General features: G+C 43.0%; 1 protein-coding gene across 1 annotated transcript in view; it reads right to left on the bottom strand.

The window, feature by feature from the left end:
- Positions 1–2605: 2605 nt before the first annotated feature.
- Positions 2606–18014, bottom strand: part of HID1 (HID1 domain containing) — a 40299-nt gene continuing 24890 nt past the window's right edge. Inside the window, exons 10-19 of the mRNA XM_083430017.1 lie at positions 17814–17904; positions 15424–15575; positions 14929–15007; positions 13400–13564; positions 12546–12773; positions 11766–11899; positions 9246–9326; positions 8076–8167; positions 5706–5864; positions 2606–4755 (exon numbers count right to left, since the gene is read on the bottom strand). Coding sequence (XP_083286143.1) covers positions 4692–4755; positions 5706–5864; positions 8076–8167; positions 9246–9326; positions 11766–11899; positions 12546–12773; positions 13400–13564; positions 14929–15007; positions 15424–15575; positions 17814–17904 — 1245 coding nt within the window. The 3' untranslated portion in view covers positions 2606–4691. The remainder of the gene's footprint in view (positions 4756–5705; positions 5865–8075; positions 8168–9245; positions 9327–11765; positions 11900–12545; positions 12774–13399; positions 13565–14928; positions 15008–15423; positions 15576–17813; positions 17905–18014) is intronic.

The following is an 18014-nucleotide window of genomic DNA, read 5'->3' as shown; positions in this document are numbered from 1 at the left end:
GAAGACTGAAACATAACCAGGTATCAAGCAGAAAAGGAGCAAGAAAATCTGTAACACCAGTTTTCCAATATTGTCTTCAAAGTAACTACTGTATTTGAGGGAAAGATGATTTGAGTTCTGATCTCTGCTGACACTGGGCTATTAAACTTTTATTGTCAGGGGTTTACAACAAGTAATAGGACTTTAGGGGGTGTGGAAAGGGACAAAGTACCCTCAGGATACTCACATTGCCTTAATAGTTGTCCCTTTCCCACTGGAAAGCCTTGTTTAGAGGACGTCCCCAGGACATGATGGAATAAGACAAGGAGTATAAAGTGTTCAGAATGCAATCACACATTTTTTAAGTTAGCATGGGCCAATAGTCTAATTCTGTTTCCATAATTTATCTAGTAATACTGAACTGGGAACAGATAAATTTTAAGAGATGTGATGTATAGTTTTGAAGACATTGCATTTGATCTGTAGCAATAGTGATGGCACTGTGGCGAACCTTGAAAAGCCACATCATTAAGCAGTTAATATGGCTAGCTAAATGTTCAAAGTTTATTGCATGTGCCATCTGCATTTCACCCGTGTTCAGGACACAGCAAAGCCAGTACAACACAATGAAAAGCTGCCACTAAATTATAATAGGTCTTGGCTCAGCCTGGTGATCCATTATATAAAGGATTAAAAGCTGCTCCTGGCGTTGCAATCAATTCATCTTTTAGCACTATCTAAAGCCTTCTTGTTGCCGAAGGCTAATAGATGGAACTGTAAACATCTCGTTTTATGACTCTCTTGCAAAATAAACCACTCTCAAGCAATTTCTTGGTCAAGGTATGACTTCCTTTAAAAAAAAAATAAAGAGTTATGAGAGGCAAAAACAGGGTGCACAGGTCTTACTCAGGTTCCCATGCTTGTCGAACATTGTGGAGACTATTTCACTTGGACTTATAGGGCAAAAGGTCTTACACTTTTGGACTTTGCATCTCTGTTAATTTTACCCAGCCTTATGTCAACAGGAACTGTCAGAAGAAATAAAAGCTGGATAAATTAGCACTCTTAAAAGTTAATTATTACCCCAATCCTCACGGGCTAAAGCACAGGATCCCATCAAAGGAGCTTACTGAAGGTTAGTCCTCTTTTTAAATGAAGAATTGGGGAAAGGGTTATAGATCTTGCAACAAAGAACTCTGTATGTGCTAGGGACTGGACTGCCTGGACTGGAGTATACACACAGGAAGCTGGGCCTGTCGTACGACAGTTAAACTCAAACAGATCCAATGCATAAGCTGATCAGGATTTTAAACATCCCATTCAAATTTCCACATTGCTATCAGAACATGTTCATGTTCAATGCTTTTGGTTTCCCGTATTGCTCTGCAGATGGAGACTTCTTCTGCACACCCTAATTTGACAAACCCGTAAGCTCGTTGCAGGCATGGAGGAATGGAGGGGTGAGGACCCCTAAGCTACATTTAAACCCTGTCGAGACGGAGACCTTGTGGGCAAGTGGCTCCTGCATCCAAGAAACAGGAGAGTTACCTGCTCTGGGTGGGGCTTCACTCCCTTCTGAATGAACAAGAATGGAGTCCTGCCATGCTCCTGGATCCCTCTTTATCACTGGAGGCACAGGTAGCCTCGGTTGCTAGGAATGCCTTTTACCAGCTTCATCTGGTAAGACCATAGTGGCCACTGGAGTTAGGGATCTCAAGACTGGATGCCTGCAACGCACTGCATGGGGGGGGGGAGGATTCCCAGAAAGCTGCAGCTAGTGCAGAATGCAGCAACCAGGCTGTCAACTGCAACATCTTCCCAACAGCATATAGCACCTCCGCTAAGAGAACTGCACTGACTGCCAAAATGCTATAGGGCTCAGTTCAAGAGTTTGCTTTCAGTGTTTAAAGCCCTACGCAACTTGGGCCCAGGTTACTTGAAGGACACCTTGCCACGTATATCCTTGCTCAGCAATTGCATTCCTCTGATGGGGATGTTGTTAAGAGTTCTGAATATCCCAGAAGTACATTTGATCTCAACTTGGGAAGCACTTCTTTAGTGTTGTGGCTGTAGCTCTAAGTAATCAGCTTCCCACTGAACAGATACGTGCTTAGCATCTTTACTTTTAGCAGCTACTGAACACTTATCTTTTTAAGACGTTTCTTATCTTTTTAAGAAAGTCAAAATGACCCAGCCATTTCATACTGGATATTACACAGAATTTTGCAGTTTGACATTTTAAAGATATGCTTTAAAAAACAGTTGTGTATATTTTGTTGCTTATGAATTTTTAAAATATATTTCTGTTGAGCGCTGCTTCAGAAACATTTGCTGGGAAGCAGTTTAAAAATCCTTGAATAAATATGGTACCCAGTTGGAGCCTACATTCACCCTATGGCTTTCTGTTAATCGATGCAAGGAACTCTGCAAATGCTCTGAACTTATCTGTGACATCTCTCTCCAGGTGCTGCTTCCAGTTTAGCAGTTGTGTTGAATCGGGAACTCCTGTGCAGCCATGCCTTTAATGGAAAGTTACATGTTGCAAAGGACGCCAGATCATCATAAATCAAACAGTACCAAACAAGCTCATAAACCTTCTGGAGATACAGACACAGAGGAAAGCCCATTGCGGTGTTTTAAGATAATTTTATCTCTATATGTAAAGCAAATAGTTTACAGTGCAACTCTGATTTTTCATGGAACAAAGAGCAGACCTGCAACACCAACGAATGCAAAAGTCAAGATAAATTCACAAGGAACAAACCACATTGACACAAAATAAAAAGATGGGGTGCTCACAAAAGCGTCTCTGTGTGAAAGGGAATGGGACAGATCAGTGTCTGGTACAGTGTGATACACTCAGCCAGACCCTTGCCAGAGCACTACCAAATCACATTTGAGAAATCAAAGACCTTCCAGGGAAAGTATGAACTTCAGTCTGCCAGTGGAGGTGGAAGGTGAGATGAATAGATTAGTTTTGCCAAAGAGAAAGGAGTGAGATAAAGGATATTTGTCCTTTAAATTCTTCATCTTCTAAATATTTAGAATAAGCTCCAGATAAAACCTAGAATTTGCCAGTTCTCTCCAAGATAGCCTACCCTATCCTGTTTAGGATAACCTAAAATATACGTTCTGTTCTTGAGCAAAATAATCAAACCACATTGGTACTATATTCTGCAGATGTAGCCATACATTTCTGTGACATCAGTTGCAAATCTTTAACAACCTGGAAGTTTGAGAAAAGCAATCCGTAAGTAAAACAAACAAACAACCCAGCAAAATGGCCTCCTAATTGCAGAACTTCCAGTTAAGGGTCAGGTGAAAGCTGGCAGAGAGGTGATGACTGCAGAACACATCTCTTATTCCCTATAAGTGAGCAAGAACTACCCATAGTGAACAAAAACTGTGATTCCAAACTGGTGGTGCCCCCTGGACCCTTCTGGGGAGTCTGAAGAATCTTAGACTCAAGTGGTGATCAGCCAGAAATGGACCTGTCATTTCATGACCATATTTGCAAGGGGATGTTGGCTTGCATCGTAAGATACAAAACTAATTAAACTCATGTTAGTTAACCCAGGTCTAAGCATAAATCTCAAATTCTGAAAATAGAAAACTCACATTCCTCTGTAAGAACACTTTTCAAATTCATGTTGATTCCTCAGAGACACATTCCAAAGGCATGTGGTCTATCGACCAGCCTTTGCCAGTCCCTCATGAATTCTGCTAGGGAGAAATTCCCATTTCCCCCCCGCTAACTTTGAATCTATAAATCTAGCTTAAGCAACCCAGAACAGAAGCCACACGGTGCAGCTTCTTAAATAATTAAACTTCATTCTAGCAGTCTTACTGCCTACAGTTATCATTAAACACAACAAAACGATTCTCTAAATCCCTGAAAAAGAGCATGGGTCCGCCCCCTCCCGCCCTCTCGCCACATGTCCCACGTCAGAACAGCTTTCCCAGAAACAATTCCTGCAACAAACACAGTGTGATGCATCTTAGACACACATCCACCATTAAAAGGGAGGAAGGACGAGGGAAGAGGAATGTGGATGCTACATTACAGCACCAGTACAAAGTAGTTAAGCACATTTTCAGTGACAGGAAAGAAACGACCAGACCCAGTAGATTAACCTGAAGTGACTTAAATAAATAGAACCCCACAGCCACCTAGTAAAAGCTACTACTCCACTCTGGGTAGTTACAATAAAGCAAAACACCAGCAAGGTGGGCAACATAAAAGTGGTGGTAGGATACATTCTTTGGGGGGGAAACCACAGAGCTACCTTCTGCGGTAGCACTTCCTTCATTGGTCCAGTTTTATATAACTCTTTACATTCAGCATATTTTAAATTGAAAGGCTGAATCTGACCAGGGAATGAAAAGATTGCTTCTCTAGCTAGTCAGGTTCAGAACCCCATCCAGAAGCAGAAGAACAGCATGGTGATATACGGGTTGGTTTTCAGTGCAACCACCCAAAGCTTTCCTTGCACATTCTTCCATCAAAGTTCCCTGGGAGCTGGGGGTGAGGGAAGATTTTTAGAGGGGGGGCTTGAAAGTGGCAGGTCAGTAAATGGAGGTGATTGTCCTTTGGATCACTCAGCAGGCAGTGAAATGAAGGAAGAGCTGTGATGAAGAAGCGCACAGCAAGATCCTTGTTTCCAGTGTTCCCCTCTCAACAGGAGCAAGTTCCTCCCTCTCTTCCCCATTCCTTAGACTCGCTGAATTTCAAACAGCTTTACATCCGTGTCATACCAGATAGGGGGATCCACATTCCTGAAGAGAAACAGAAGTTTGTTTTATTAGGCAAATCCCGGTGTTTTCCCATCTAGGATAGTTACAACGTTCACAAAGCTTTAACAGATTTGCAAACGCATAAGGTCAACAGACACAAGTTGCTAAGGGCCACACTGTTTGTGATGCTCAGTCAACTATTTCTTCCACAGGGCAGGTGCCACTACCGAGAAGGCCCTTTGCCTGGTTCCCTGTAACTTGGCTTCTCGCAGTGAGGGAACTGCCAGAAGGCCCTCGGAGCTGGACCTCAGTGTCCAGGCAGAACGATGGGGGTGGAGACACTCCTTCAGGTATACTGGACCGAGGCCGTTTAGGGCTTTAAAGGTCAGCACTAACACTTTGAATTGTGCTCAGAAACATACTGGGATCCAAAAAATGAAATGGCAGCATTTCTTAAAGGTTCAGAACCAAAATTTGAATAGATGCCTAGGGCTGAATAGATGCTTATTGTGAAGAGCATTTTTTCCCATCTCCCCAAGGTAACATGGCCCATTATGGATTTTCTCTTAAATTTACTTTCCTGTATCTTAACCCCATGCTCTCCATACTATATTTAATGCATCTGATGAATAATTGTTCTCCCTTTTTATTTCCAATATCTAATCATCATTTTGAATTGCTGTTTTGTTTTCAAATTCTAAGCCCAGTTCATGTACGTTACTCTCAGATGCTGATAAAACCCTGATTACACTTCAGAGTGATCTTACTGAAAATGAAATGTCATTCTTTGTACAGAACCTAACAACATGGCTCATGACAGGCTTGGCATCCATTACTTTGTGCAAAATTTAAAATTCACAGCATAACTCCACCTCATGGTTATGAAGGCAGCCTTTAGTACCAACCACTTAACTGAAAACAAGGCAGGCCACTCGTCAGCAACATGCTATCAGTGAAGGAAAATGAATTTGGGTTGTTTTGGGCCGACTCACCTCAAATAAATAACTCCCCACATGTAAGTGCGGAACCACATAGCAGTGCCACAGTTAGCCTGGTATTTGCGGATGAGGATGGGATGAGGAACAGGAAGCAGCCCCACCAATGTGCCATGCTGCAAGAACTTCAGAATCTCAGACTCATCTGTGAGGCCCCTGGAAAAAAGAGAGAACACTTAAATGGATGCTGCAGAAGAATAAACGTGACCCACAGAGTTTCCTTTTACTGGTGTGCACTCAAGTTCCACGGACAAGGGCAAGATGAAAGAGCATTAGAAATTCTCTAAAACTGCCAGGAATTCCCTGCAGAACATATTGAAGTGTCCAGTTATTTCCTTCAAAATGACACTAGTGTATTGGTCCAAGCTTGATTTTACAATACATTAAGGGGCTAAATTACATACAGCTCTGGAGCTCTGCGTCTGTAGGTCCAAGGCAATGTACTTTTTTGTAAAACCAGCCACACATTTCCAGTTGAGGTCAGGCACAGGGGGTGAAGGTACAATTCTTCCTACAGCTGTGATCTAGACTGCTCCTCTGGAACAGCTATTGCCAACAGGAAGTTCTACATGTGGGCTAAAAAAAAATTAAGTGAACAAGTTCCCCCTTGTGTGGTGTAGTGGTTAAGAGCGGTAGTCTCGTAATCTGGGGGACCGGGTTCGCATCTCCGCTCCTCCACATGCAGCTGCTGGGTGACCTTGGGCCAGTCACACTTCTCTGAAGTCTCTCAGCCCCACTCACCTCACAGAGTGTTTGTTGTGGGGGAGGAAGGGAAAGGAGAATGTTAGCTGCTTTGAGACTCCTTAAAAAGGGAGTGAAAGGCGGGATATCAAATCCAAACTCTTCTTCTTCTTCTCCACAACTAACAGCCATTCAGGAATGAGGGTCATCTGAATAGGGGCCCACTCCACCTACACCCATTGCAGTTCCAGTCTAAAACTGGACCCCGTGGCTCATTTTAAAAATTGGGAGCTGCAAAACAAAGAGCTCCAATGTGACATGCAGTTTTGGTCCAGTGAAGAATGTCAACTTTGCTAATTAATATCTTCAGTCAGGACAAAGAACACCAAAGAGTTTTACCCACCCATTTACAGGTATCTTTTTTCTGATTGTTAATGAGGTGACTGACACTTGCCTATTACAAAAATTGATTAGGACCATAATGCTTATGTTTACTAACTCAACATATGTTGCTAGGATATTATCTCTTTGAATAAGGAAAATTGCACAGTAAAATTACAGATTATGCATGAGATATCAGCCAGATTCAGGCTGGATCTAGACACATCAAACAAGCGTTTCAGTTTAAATTTAAACAGGGAAAACAGGTAGAGAAAAACGGGACTGCCATGTTGCCACCTGGTGGCACAATGTTATATTGCATATACAACGCATATAAGTCAGCTTTTCTTTACCAATCTAGCTGAGTCCATAGTTTCAGCAATGTACTGTATGTTATCAGTGCAATAATGAGAGTTCAAAATTGCTCCTGTGTAAAGTCTTATCTGGAATCGTTATCGTGCTGCAATTTATTGCCTTTCTTAGGGAAACCAGTTAACCATCAGGTCCTGCAGCTGTGGGGAGCCAGGCCCATAGTGCTCTGCACTTCTTAAACCACCCCCTCAAGCAGTTCATTGGCGTATAGAATCAAAAGGCCCTAAGAAAATGCAAATGTGGGGTCCGTACTCCTTTTCAAACTTTGCACTAGAGAAGATATACAGAGGTGGGGAAATCATGCTCTCTATTCAAGGAGAAGATCAGTTTCAGAGATCTTAAGAGAACACACTTGAGTTGCTGCTGGCTAATTTTAATGGTGACCATGCTGATGCTATTGTGGGTATAGGATTTCTTATTATTATCGGAACCATAGTGTATGATTAGTTTTAGAGTTTGTTGTTGTGTGAGTATTTTTTTAATGGAAAGTTTGTATTAGAACTGTATCTCTCACTGCAATTCGCATTAAGACCTGCATAAGGTGATGAACAAATGAAAATTTATTGTATTACCACAGTTAAAAGAATTTAGCAAGAGGATGTTTCCGCCATGCATTAGGTAAATGACAACAACAAACTCTTGAGGGGAAGGTTTGCATGTGCAAGCTCGTACTAGATCTCTTGGATAGCCTCAAAGCTGGGCTTTGCACAAGTGCAGAGCCCCATACATTGAGTCAATAAAGATAGACTTCTTTCTGATGTTTGGAACTGCATGTACTTTGGGTAATTATTGCCAAATTTGATATTACCCAAACTCCTATAGAAAAGTGAGCAGAGGGCTGATCATCACAGTAATGACTTCTTTATAATTCATATCACTTTACAACTCCCCTCTGCCCCCGCCCCAAATATTCAAGGGACCATAGACACTTACTTGTCAATGCAAATCTTCTCTACCTGGGGGACCAAGACCTGTAAAAGCCTCATGATTGTCTGTAGGGGCAGCTTTGACTTCCAAGATACTACCTACAAAGAAAAAGAGTAGAAGATAAAATCAGTGATTCTGAACAACTCAGAGAGCATACAGATGAACATATTCATGTAGAACATGTCAAGTATATCAAACTAGGAACAGTAGGAACATTAGAGTATGTACCTACAAAAGGAACTTCCACACGCCCCCCCCCCCATGCCACAAGAACATAGGCAGGGGTTCTGTGAATGCTTATATTAATTATTTTCTATAAGAGAATTAAGTCTTCAAACATAACCACACAAGCTCTGAACACTGTAGGTTTCTGAATGAAGAGTGCAGTGGTACCTTGGTTCCCAAACGGCTTATTTGACAAACAAATTGGCTCCTGAATGCCGCAAATCCAGATGTAAGTGTACCAGTTTGTGAATGTTTTTCAGAAGCCGAACGTCCATTTCTGCTGTTGGCATTGTTTCCGGGGCCAATCAGAAGCCGTGCCTTGGTTTTCGAATGTTTTGGAAGTCGAATGGACTTCCAGAATGGAATGAGTTCGAGAACCAAGGTACCACTGTACTCTGTCCCTACAGAGACAGAGAAAGCCACAGGCCAGCCCAGGGATAAATCCTCTTGTCATTTAGAATGAACACACAGCAACCCACCCTTCCACAGACAGAAAGAATCACGTAGACTTAAAAGCTAAGAAAGACTGCTTAACTATTAATAATTTTGATATTAAAAGCTTTTTATCGCAGGTAGTGCGCAAAGTTCATTATAATTCCTGCTTCATTAAGCAATGAAGGGAGCAATGGAGCAGGACCAGAAACTATAGTGATCCCTAATGAGGGATGAAAAGTGTAGCACCTGCTTGCTGTTCTTTGCAGTGCCTCTCTGCTCAGGTCCAGGTGGCAGGAGAATGCTGCTTCATCACTTTGGAACAAGCACCCCCCCCCCCCGATTGCATCACGCTTGCTGTAAAAAAGGCTCAGGGTGGGCATCTGCTCTAATGCACATAGCATTTTACTTAATCACCGCCTGTTTATTTTAACTGACTAGGAACAGCCCCGGTTCAGCTCCTGCTGAATCAATAGAGAGTGCGAGGAAAAGGAATCATGGAGCACAGGCTCCTCTCACCCATTCAGGAGTTGGATTCCACTGCCCAACTGAGGATGCACTGGACTGACGCCGTCGATCTCGCCGGGGCTGCAATGATTCCTAAGAAAAAGGGATACAACCGTATCGCTCACCAACTTATCTGCACCACACTGCTGCCTGACTAATGCAAATATTACATAGATGCCGGTCAAGTGGGAGGATAAAGCATAAAAAGTAAGTGCAGTACAGTGGTACCTCGGGTTACATACGCTTCAGGTTACAGACTCCACAAACCCAGAAGTAGTACCTGGGATTAAGAACTTTGCTTCAGGATGAGAACAGAAATCGTGCAGCGGCAGCGCAGTGGCAGCAGGAGGCCCCATTAGCTAAAGTGGTGCTTCAGGTTAAGAACAGTTTCAGGTTAAGAACGGACCTCCAGAACGAATTAAGTTCTTACCCCGAGGTACCACTGTACATGAGAAAGACTGGGGGGCGGGGAGCAAATGCAAATTTCCCCAACATATTCCTTTTCATTAATTCTGGGGGTTTTTTACTGCAGTTTTTCATGTTTGGATGTTAACCATTCCAGATGGCTGAGGGAGCCGGTGTACAGCTTCCGGGTCATGTGGCCAGCATGACTAAGCCGCTTCTGGTGACCAGAGCAGCGCACGGAAACACCGTTTACCTTCCTGCCGGAGCGGTACATATTTATCTACTTGCACTTTGGCATGCCTTCAAACTGCTAGGTTGGCAGGAGCAGGGACCGAGCAACGGGAGCTCACCCCGTCGTGGGGATTCGAACCGCCAACCCTTCGATTGGCAAGTCCTAGGCTCTGTGGTTTAACCCACAGTGCCACCTGCATCCCATTCACTGACTATACTGAACCAAATTTGTTACTGGGAGACCATCAGCTCATATCATTTCCTGTGTGGTCGTAGGGCCTTTGTGCTGGACCACTCTAACTTAAGCCCCAATAAAAGCACCTCTGCAGGACAAAGCTGCAGTGTAGCATCCACTTCCAGGTACTCTAAGTGGCTAGTTGCAAAAACTCCTCACTGATACCACTCATCTCTGGAAACACTATACTGAGCTCTATACCAACAGAAGTGTAATGCTGCTTATCTGGAAGCAAACAAGGTACAAGATGATCTGGGTCTCTATCTTTTTTGCCTCCAGGATTTATTTATTGTCGCCATAAAGTGATAACACAATCCAGCATTATTTACAGGCACATTAACTTTATGGTATGTAGACTCCCGGACACCCCCAATAAAGTTTCCACAAATCAATCCATGGAAATACCTGTTTGGGGCCCCTGTTCATGCCCTCCCCCATCCCCAGAGCATGAGAACCTTAACCCTGTCATCAGCAAATGTCCACAAAACAGACATTTTAAGAGCAGCATAATTCTATTCGATCTACACAGCAATGTGTCAAACGGAGATACTTGCTCGATTTGTCCTGCTGATAAAAGAATTACTCAGGTTTAAAGTATGGATCTGAAACGCCACCAACTTCTCTGTAGATGAGAAAAAGGCAGACTGCTAACTGCAATATGTAAGAAACCTATTTTGGATCACCTCATTTTCTACACACACACAAGCACTTTACCAAATGTACTTTGATGGATTTAATGCCAAGGGCAACAGTGTCCTTGAACTGCATCAAGGATAGCACTAGATCAGTAGATCCCAAACTCCCCCCACCCCCCCTTGAAAATAGCTGAGAGACTTAATGGACCACTAAATGATTTTTTTATGCCTGCTGTAGAAATTGCAATGTGCTATGCTAGATGCTGTATGGTTTCCTTAATGGTTTTTTCATTGTTTCTTTTATTTCTTATAAGCCATATTAAAATTTTAATTCTATGCAATTCAAATTATAATGCAATCATAGAATGGTAGAGTTGGAAGCTACCCCCATGGGTCATCTTGTAAAATCCCCTGCGATGCAGGCATCTCAACTAGATCATCCATGACCAATGGCCATCCAACCTCTCCTTTAAAAACTCCACAAAGGAGAGTCCACCGCTTTTTCTTGTACAATAAAATACAATCTTAGAAATAATAGGTGCAACAACAATACCATTAAATATCACTAAGAATGTTTAAGAAGATGGATGTGTAGTCTCTCCTCTTCAACCACAAATCTGTAGACACACCATCTGAATGAAGCTCATGGTTGTAGGACCATACAGTGGTACCTCAGTTTACAGACACTTCAGGTTACAGATGCATCAGGTTACAGACTCTGCTAACCCAGAAATAGTACCTCGGGTTAAGAACTTTGCATCAGTATGAGAACAGAAATCGTGCTTCGACGGTGCAGCAGCAGCGGGAAGCCCCATTATCTAAAGTGGTGCTTCTGGTTAAGAACAGTTTCAGGTTAAGAACGGACCTCCAGAACGAATTAGGTTCTTAACCAGAGGTACCAGTGTAGTTTGAGAACTCCTACTCTAGATACTGTTATTCAGTACCTGTATTACAACTACTAGCTATGCAAGTTTAGACAATAATAATCAGAATGTGTCCAAGCACAAGAGCAACATGTAGCCGTACCCCACTCCAAGATTCTGTATCACTGATAACGCCAGGGGGGCTGCCTTGTGCTGCAGACTGCGCAGACTCTGGCTCCAGGGAGCGCATCGTCCCATCTTCAGACACCTGGGCTTTCTCAGTGAGCTTGTCAATACCTGAATTTGGAAGACAGCATTAAGAGGAAACCAAGCAAGGCTCGGAGGAGGTCAACAACATAACTTAGACCAAATGATGCAACTCCCAGTACTTGCCTTTCTGTTAAGTAGATTCTTCTTGCTTATGTTTAAACCGACATATCAAGACATGTAAATTTGACATTTGTTTTAACACGCAATCATATTTTATAATGTATATTTTTTAAGTGTTGGTTTTGTTTTGAAATTTTTAAGGCTAACATCTGATTTTATTGGTAATTTTAATGTTATATAAATCTTGTTAGATAATTTCCCACCACTTTTTCAAGAGCAGAAAGCACCTCATTCTAGAAAAAGGAGAACTATCATGGGGGAGGTAGGCAAGCTCCCCGGTAATTGAATTAAGCTTAGGGACTAGGAAACCAAGATGGGAACATTTGGTCGTTTGTGGGTAGCTACAAAACAGCCCGGTTCAAATGAGGGTTCTATGGCAATATCCTGGCAATGGTTCTATGACAATATCCGGGCTGACAAAGCCATTTCATAACATGGAGCTTAAGTTCTTTCTCTAAATGATCTTCGTCATCAGGAAAGACATCAAAGATTGATCCAATCTTTATTTAACACTTTATTTAAGCAATTATACAACAATAAAGGTTAGACTGACCTGGAGTTGCTACCAAGCTGGCCTTTAGCGTCCCGGGCTCAGCAGGAGCAGCCGGTCGAGATCCTTCCATGGACACTCCGTCCTGAGAGTTGGTGCGAGATATAGGTTCGGGAGCTTTCTTTTTGCGCTGCAAAGCTCTCTGGATGGACTGCAAGTCAGTAGGCAGATTGGCCAGCTGATGGAACACATTTCGCTTGCGGATGATGGCATAGACCAAGTTGGAATTGCCTAGGAAATCACAGCAGCAGAAGGGAGAAAAAACATGATTAAGTAATTTTATTTGCAGGGTAAAAGACCTACAAATAAGCCTGGGAGGCTGTATGCTACTTACAGTCCTGTATCAAGAACACCTTTCCTTACCTTCTCCTATCTTACCGCTAGGGGAAAAAATGAGTCCACAAAGTAAAAGCACAGTTCTTGAGTTGTTTACAGGGTACCCAATTGGCAATGCTAAGAAATTACTTAAGATCCATAACAGAGCAGAAGGAAGTGGGAGCCTAGTGAGCAGCATGCAAGATCTGGACTTGAATTTGCTTTCTTGCTTGGCTACCAACTTACTGAGACTTTGGCCTAGTCGCTGCTCTCAGCCTTAGTGCCCAGTGCATAAAATGGAAACTATAGTGACATGGATCAAAAGCAGTGTTAGAAACTGGGATAGAAAAGATGAAAGCCAAATGACTTCTGGGACCTGGGTTGTGGGTGCCAAAACAGAATGTCTAGTTGCCATGCGGGGGGGGGGGGGGGACTGACAACACTTTTTATTATGGCTGTACTTAGAGTAATACATTTTCTTCATTCTTGGCATGTCATCAGAAAGGGGTATTGGGCTGGCTTATTGTTTAGCAGCTACTCACCATCAAACTGATACTGAATGATATTATTGAAAACTTCCAGCAAAAAGAAGACAAGGTGGTGGTTCTGGACACTGGAGAAGAGGAACCAGGTGGTTGAAAAAGCTTCCAACAAGTGCAGCAGTTTGTTAGCAGCTACCATGGAAAGAGACTTCAAGTACGGAGATACTGGAAGAAGGGGAAAAGAAAATTAGGGTGACAGTAATTCCCTTTATGTTTGCTTATCTTAGGCATGCATGGCACTTTAACACAGAGAGAGAGAGAGAAGGAAGGAAGGAGGAAGGAAGGAAGGAAGGAAGGAAGGAAGGAAGGAAGGAAGGAAGGAAGGAAAGAAAGAGAAAGAAAGAAAGAATCTAAATTTTAACAATGGGGCAGGTATATGGGGCAGGTAAAGACAGGATGGATGTGAACAAATGTTATTATACATCCTAAATTACTGCAGGGGATGAGGATTAAACCAAAGGCTTCATAGTATGGGTGAATTTTGGGAAGGCACCTATTTACTAGTTCACTCAGTCTTTTGTGAACTAGTAATGTAAAACCTTAAAAATAAATAAGTTTACATATAATTCTAGGAAAAGGTGAAGCAGGAAACTTTGTTGAAGTTTGCCTCATATCTTGAAAACTAATTTAGGGGTTTTAGGTATGTTCCATAACGGGAAAGGCAAACTGTAGTGCCTCGTTACATAGGGTTCCATAGCTGTTACCTTCAGAATTAGGAAATACATGCACCATATGGGGCCTTGTAAAATAAAGGAAATCTGATCAGACACTACTTTAGCCTTTAAGACACTCTTATTGTGTTTTTAAAATTTGTTAAAATGGTTAATATATTTGGAACAAAATCCTGTACCAGGATACAAGAGCTAGTAAAAAAAAACTAAGTCAATTATGAAAAGGCAGTTCCAAAAAATGCTACAGGTTTCCCTTAATATGAAACAAATCTTGATTCTAAGTCACTGCATATTGTTAGCGAAGGAAGCCAATGCCATCTACTGCAGTGGAGACGGTATTGCGCCATTTCCTCAGCTCCACATAAAATTCCTTCAATGCTTATTGTACAAATTGACACAAACTAGGATGTGTCTCGAACGAGAGTTAGGAAAATGCACAAAATAACTCAATGAACATTTCCCAACTGTTGCACTCACGATGCTCTTCTCCGACTGAGTTGAAGGAACTAGAATGAAGATTTCCAGAAATAACATCTGCATATATTGGGTGGCATCCAACTAAACAGTTCCACTAGCGCAAGCTCTTTTGGCTGCACAACATAACTTCCCCTCCCTCTTCTCTCGCCATGAAGCTGATTTAAGGGGACACAGAAGAGGGAAGGGAAGGTTAGCTCCACCACATGCCACATGCTATCTGTTTTGCAGGATACCAGCAGCTGTCTGTTCCTTCAGATGTCAAGAGAAACACTGCTGGACTATTATACTACCAAAGGTTTCTTTTGTGGGGAGGTTGTTGATTTAAACATAAATCTCCATACCTAAGTAAGTGTTTCAATACAATTCACTCTGGCAGCTTACCATTCACAATGATAGTAAGGAGGCAGTCAAAGAGGGGCTGCAGCCTCTGGTGCCCACTGGTGATGATCTTATGAAAGACCTGGAACACAGAATGAAAGTGGAAATGAACAGGTGCAGACAGAATTATCATGTTACTCCTGTGCTGGCAGTTGCCACCACTGAAGAGCATGTGAAATTCTACAAGTTGACCATGAAGCAGTTCAGAAAATTCCTGCCCATTTCTCCTAAAATACAATATTTCTGATTAGCAAGACACGGGGCTCATATACACTTCCACTCGTCCTGTGTTTTCTAGGCATGATTCTGAGAGGTGGTCTGGTTTCCCTGCCGCTTTCCCCCCAAAAAACAGGCTCTTTAGTGCTAAATTGGAATAGATGACAATCCATGGATAAACCCAATTGCCGTTTGCTCTAATTCAGCATTAAACTGTGGGTTTCCTTGGGAAAACGGAAGTGCGGATGAGCAACGGGCACGGCTGGTAACTGCGACACTCACAATGATCAGGAGATCCGCGTGTGTCCCTGTAAATACAGGGATATCCATTGGTACTCGAACGGAGTACGGCTTGTTCAACCGAACCCCAAAATTTCTCTCTCCACTCAGCAGCAGTAGGATGAAGACACCGATATGCATAAGCCCAACTCGTGCTGTATAAAGAAGAAGAGTGTTGACGTTCAATCAACTAACAGATATAGCGCAAATAATTTTGTAGAAGAATCTACCGCACAGCAATTCCTCTACTGTTCAGCGCAATGGTCCTAAAGAAACTCATGATCAAAACAGACCCATTTCACTGTTAGGATATAGTTCCATTCCACCTTAAAAGGGTCAGGCATGACTGTTGCGTATCACATGCCTGTTTACGTCCAGCACAGTCTGCTGGGAACTTCCATTGTATGTTGCTTTTGCTATACTGCTGTTTTGCCAGAGACGAAGGGATGCAGACATGTTTTCCTTTGTTCCTGAACTATGCTGAATAAATGCTGTAAATATGCTTGCACATTTCTTTGTCTGCCTCATCTGCTGTGTGATGATTTACACACTCTGCTGACAGAGCGTGCCCGGGTCTCTAAACGTATCTGAGGCTCGTGTCGCTGTTTGATGCTGTTCCAAGGAAGACCGGCTGCCGGCCGGTGGCTGGAGCCAACTGGGGGCCTGCCTGATGCCCCCGTCTTCCCAGCAGTATCCCAACACCCAAGCAGTTTCACGGGGAAAGGGCTATAGCTCAGTGGTAGAGCATCTGCGGTGCATGCAGTTTTAATCCCCAGCATCTCCAGGTAGGGCAGGGAGAAACCCTTATTTGAAATTCTGGAAAGCTTCTCCCAGTCACTGCAGGCAGTGCTGAGCTAGATGGACTGCTGATGATCTTACTCAGTATAAGGCAGCTTATATATGTCATGGGGCAATGTGTGACTGCTGATTTTGTGAATGTACTCCAATGTCCATTGACCTGTGAATGTACTCCAAGAAGGGCACTGAAAAAAAGGAGAGGGAGGCCCAAACCAGATATGACAGGGAAGCCACACATATCTACACGTTTAAAGTAGGGAGTGTGTGGACACCCTGTTTGCACAAAAAGTACGTTTCCAAGCACGATTCAAAGTGTTGGTGCGAACCTTTAAAGCCCTAAACAGCCTTGGTCCTGTATACCTGAAGGAACGTCTCCACCCCCATCGTTCAGCCCGGACACTGAGATCCAGCGCCGAGGGCCTTCTGGCGGTTCCCTCATTGCGAGAAGTGAGGCTACAGGGAACCAGACAGAGGGCCTTCTCGGTAGTGGCGCCCGCCCTGTGGAACGCCCTCCCATTAGATGTCAAAAGAGATAAACAATTACCTGACATTCCGAAGACATCTTAAGGCAGCCCTGTTCAGGGAAGTTTTTAATATGTAACGCTGTACTGTTTTTAACACTTGATTGGCTGGGGGAACTCAGCCAGATGGACGGGGTATAAATAATAAATTATTATTATTATTTATTATTATTATTATTATTATTATTATTATTATTATGCCTGTGAAGAGCTAAACCCTATCCTGCCTTAGCTCACAGTGCTCCACTGCCTGCAGTGGTTCTTTCCCAGCCCAGCTCCAATACTGGCACTGAGCAGAGCTGAAGAGAAACATATTTGAAAACAATGTAGTGAGGGTGGATGAGAGATGGCTAAGCTCCCTTCATCTGTGAATGCCTTGTCATGTTAAGGAAAACAAAACAAAGCCCTGAACCCTCTTCCCCCCATGCTTGACACATGAAAATAACAGACATGTCTGCCCATGTCTAATCTGGCGTGGCCCTAACACAGCTCTTTTGCCTCTGCATCTAGAATCTTTATGGCTGATGACCTAAGAGCCAAGGAAAATTAACGTGGGTATCATTTGATTAAATTATGTTTGGCTTCTGGATGCTGTGAACAGGAGACACCAAACCCGCTTCTCACATATTCCAATGGTAACACACTGACCTGTGCTTTTACAGCCATTCTTTTGGATCTTCCAAATCAGAGCCACCAGCTGAGCAGTACAGGAACACTAGGATTAGTGGGGAAGGCTGCTCATGATGGCCTCTATGGCTATATGACTGTAAGCTGATAATTCTGGTTTCTCATGCTGCGTACACACTAGTGGGCAGACAGTGGGTATGGATGTCTTCCGGTAGCTTATATTTTCAAATTGGGTCAAAGCTGACAAGGGACGGGGGCTGTATTGAAATACAGCATTTTTCAGCCTCACATACTCTCTAGGCACAACCACTTCAGTTGAACTGGACCCAACTACAGCTACACCCACAAAGTTATTTCCAGTATCTGTGACTGCACAAGCAATCATAATGAATGCAGAAGCAAGCCTTATCAGCCTGAGTTTTGAGAAAAAGACAAGACCAAACTTACACTGATCTGCCCTGGCATCGTTCAGGAAGAAGAGAATTGGCACCAGGATATCTAGGACATCGCTACTCTTCAGCACAAAGAAGAGAAATTTCTGAAAGGGAAAGATAAAGACTTGAACTCCTTCACACAGTTTATCTACTCTACAGGTCCAGCCACAGCCCAGTGGCCCAACAGAAAGAAGCTGATGCTTCCTGTGAAGAT

This window comes from Podarcis tiliguerta, assembly GCF_965153285.1.
Source record: "Podarcis tiliguerta genome assembly, chromosome: 2".
Classification (NCBI taxonomy): Eukaryota; Metazoa; Chordata; class Lepidosauria; order Squamata; family Lacertidae; genus Podarcis; species Podarcis tiliguerta.
This window is presented reverse-complemented; position numbering and strand designations above follow the sequence as displayed.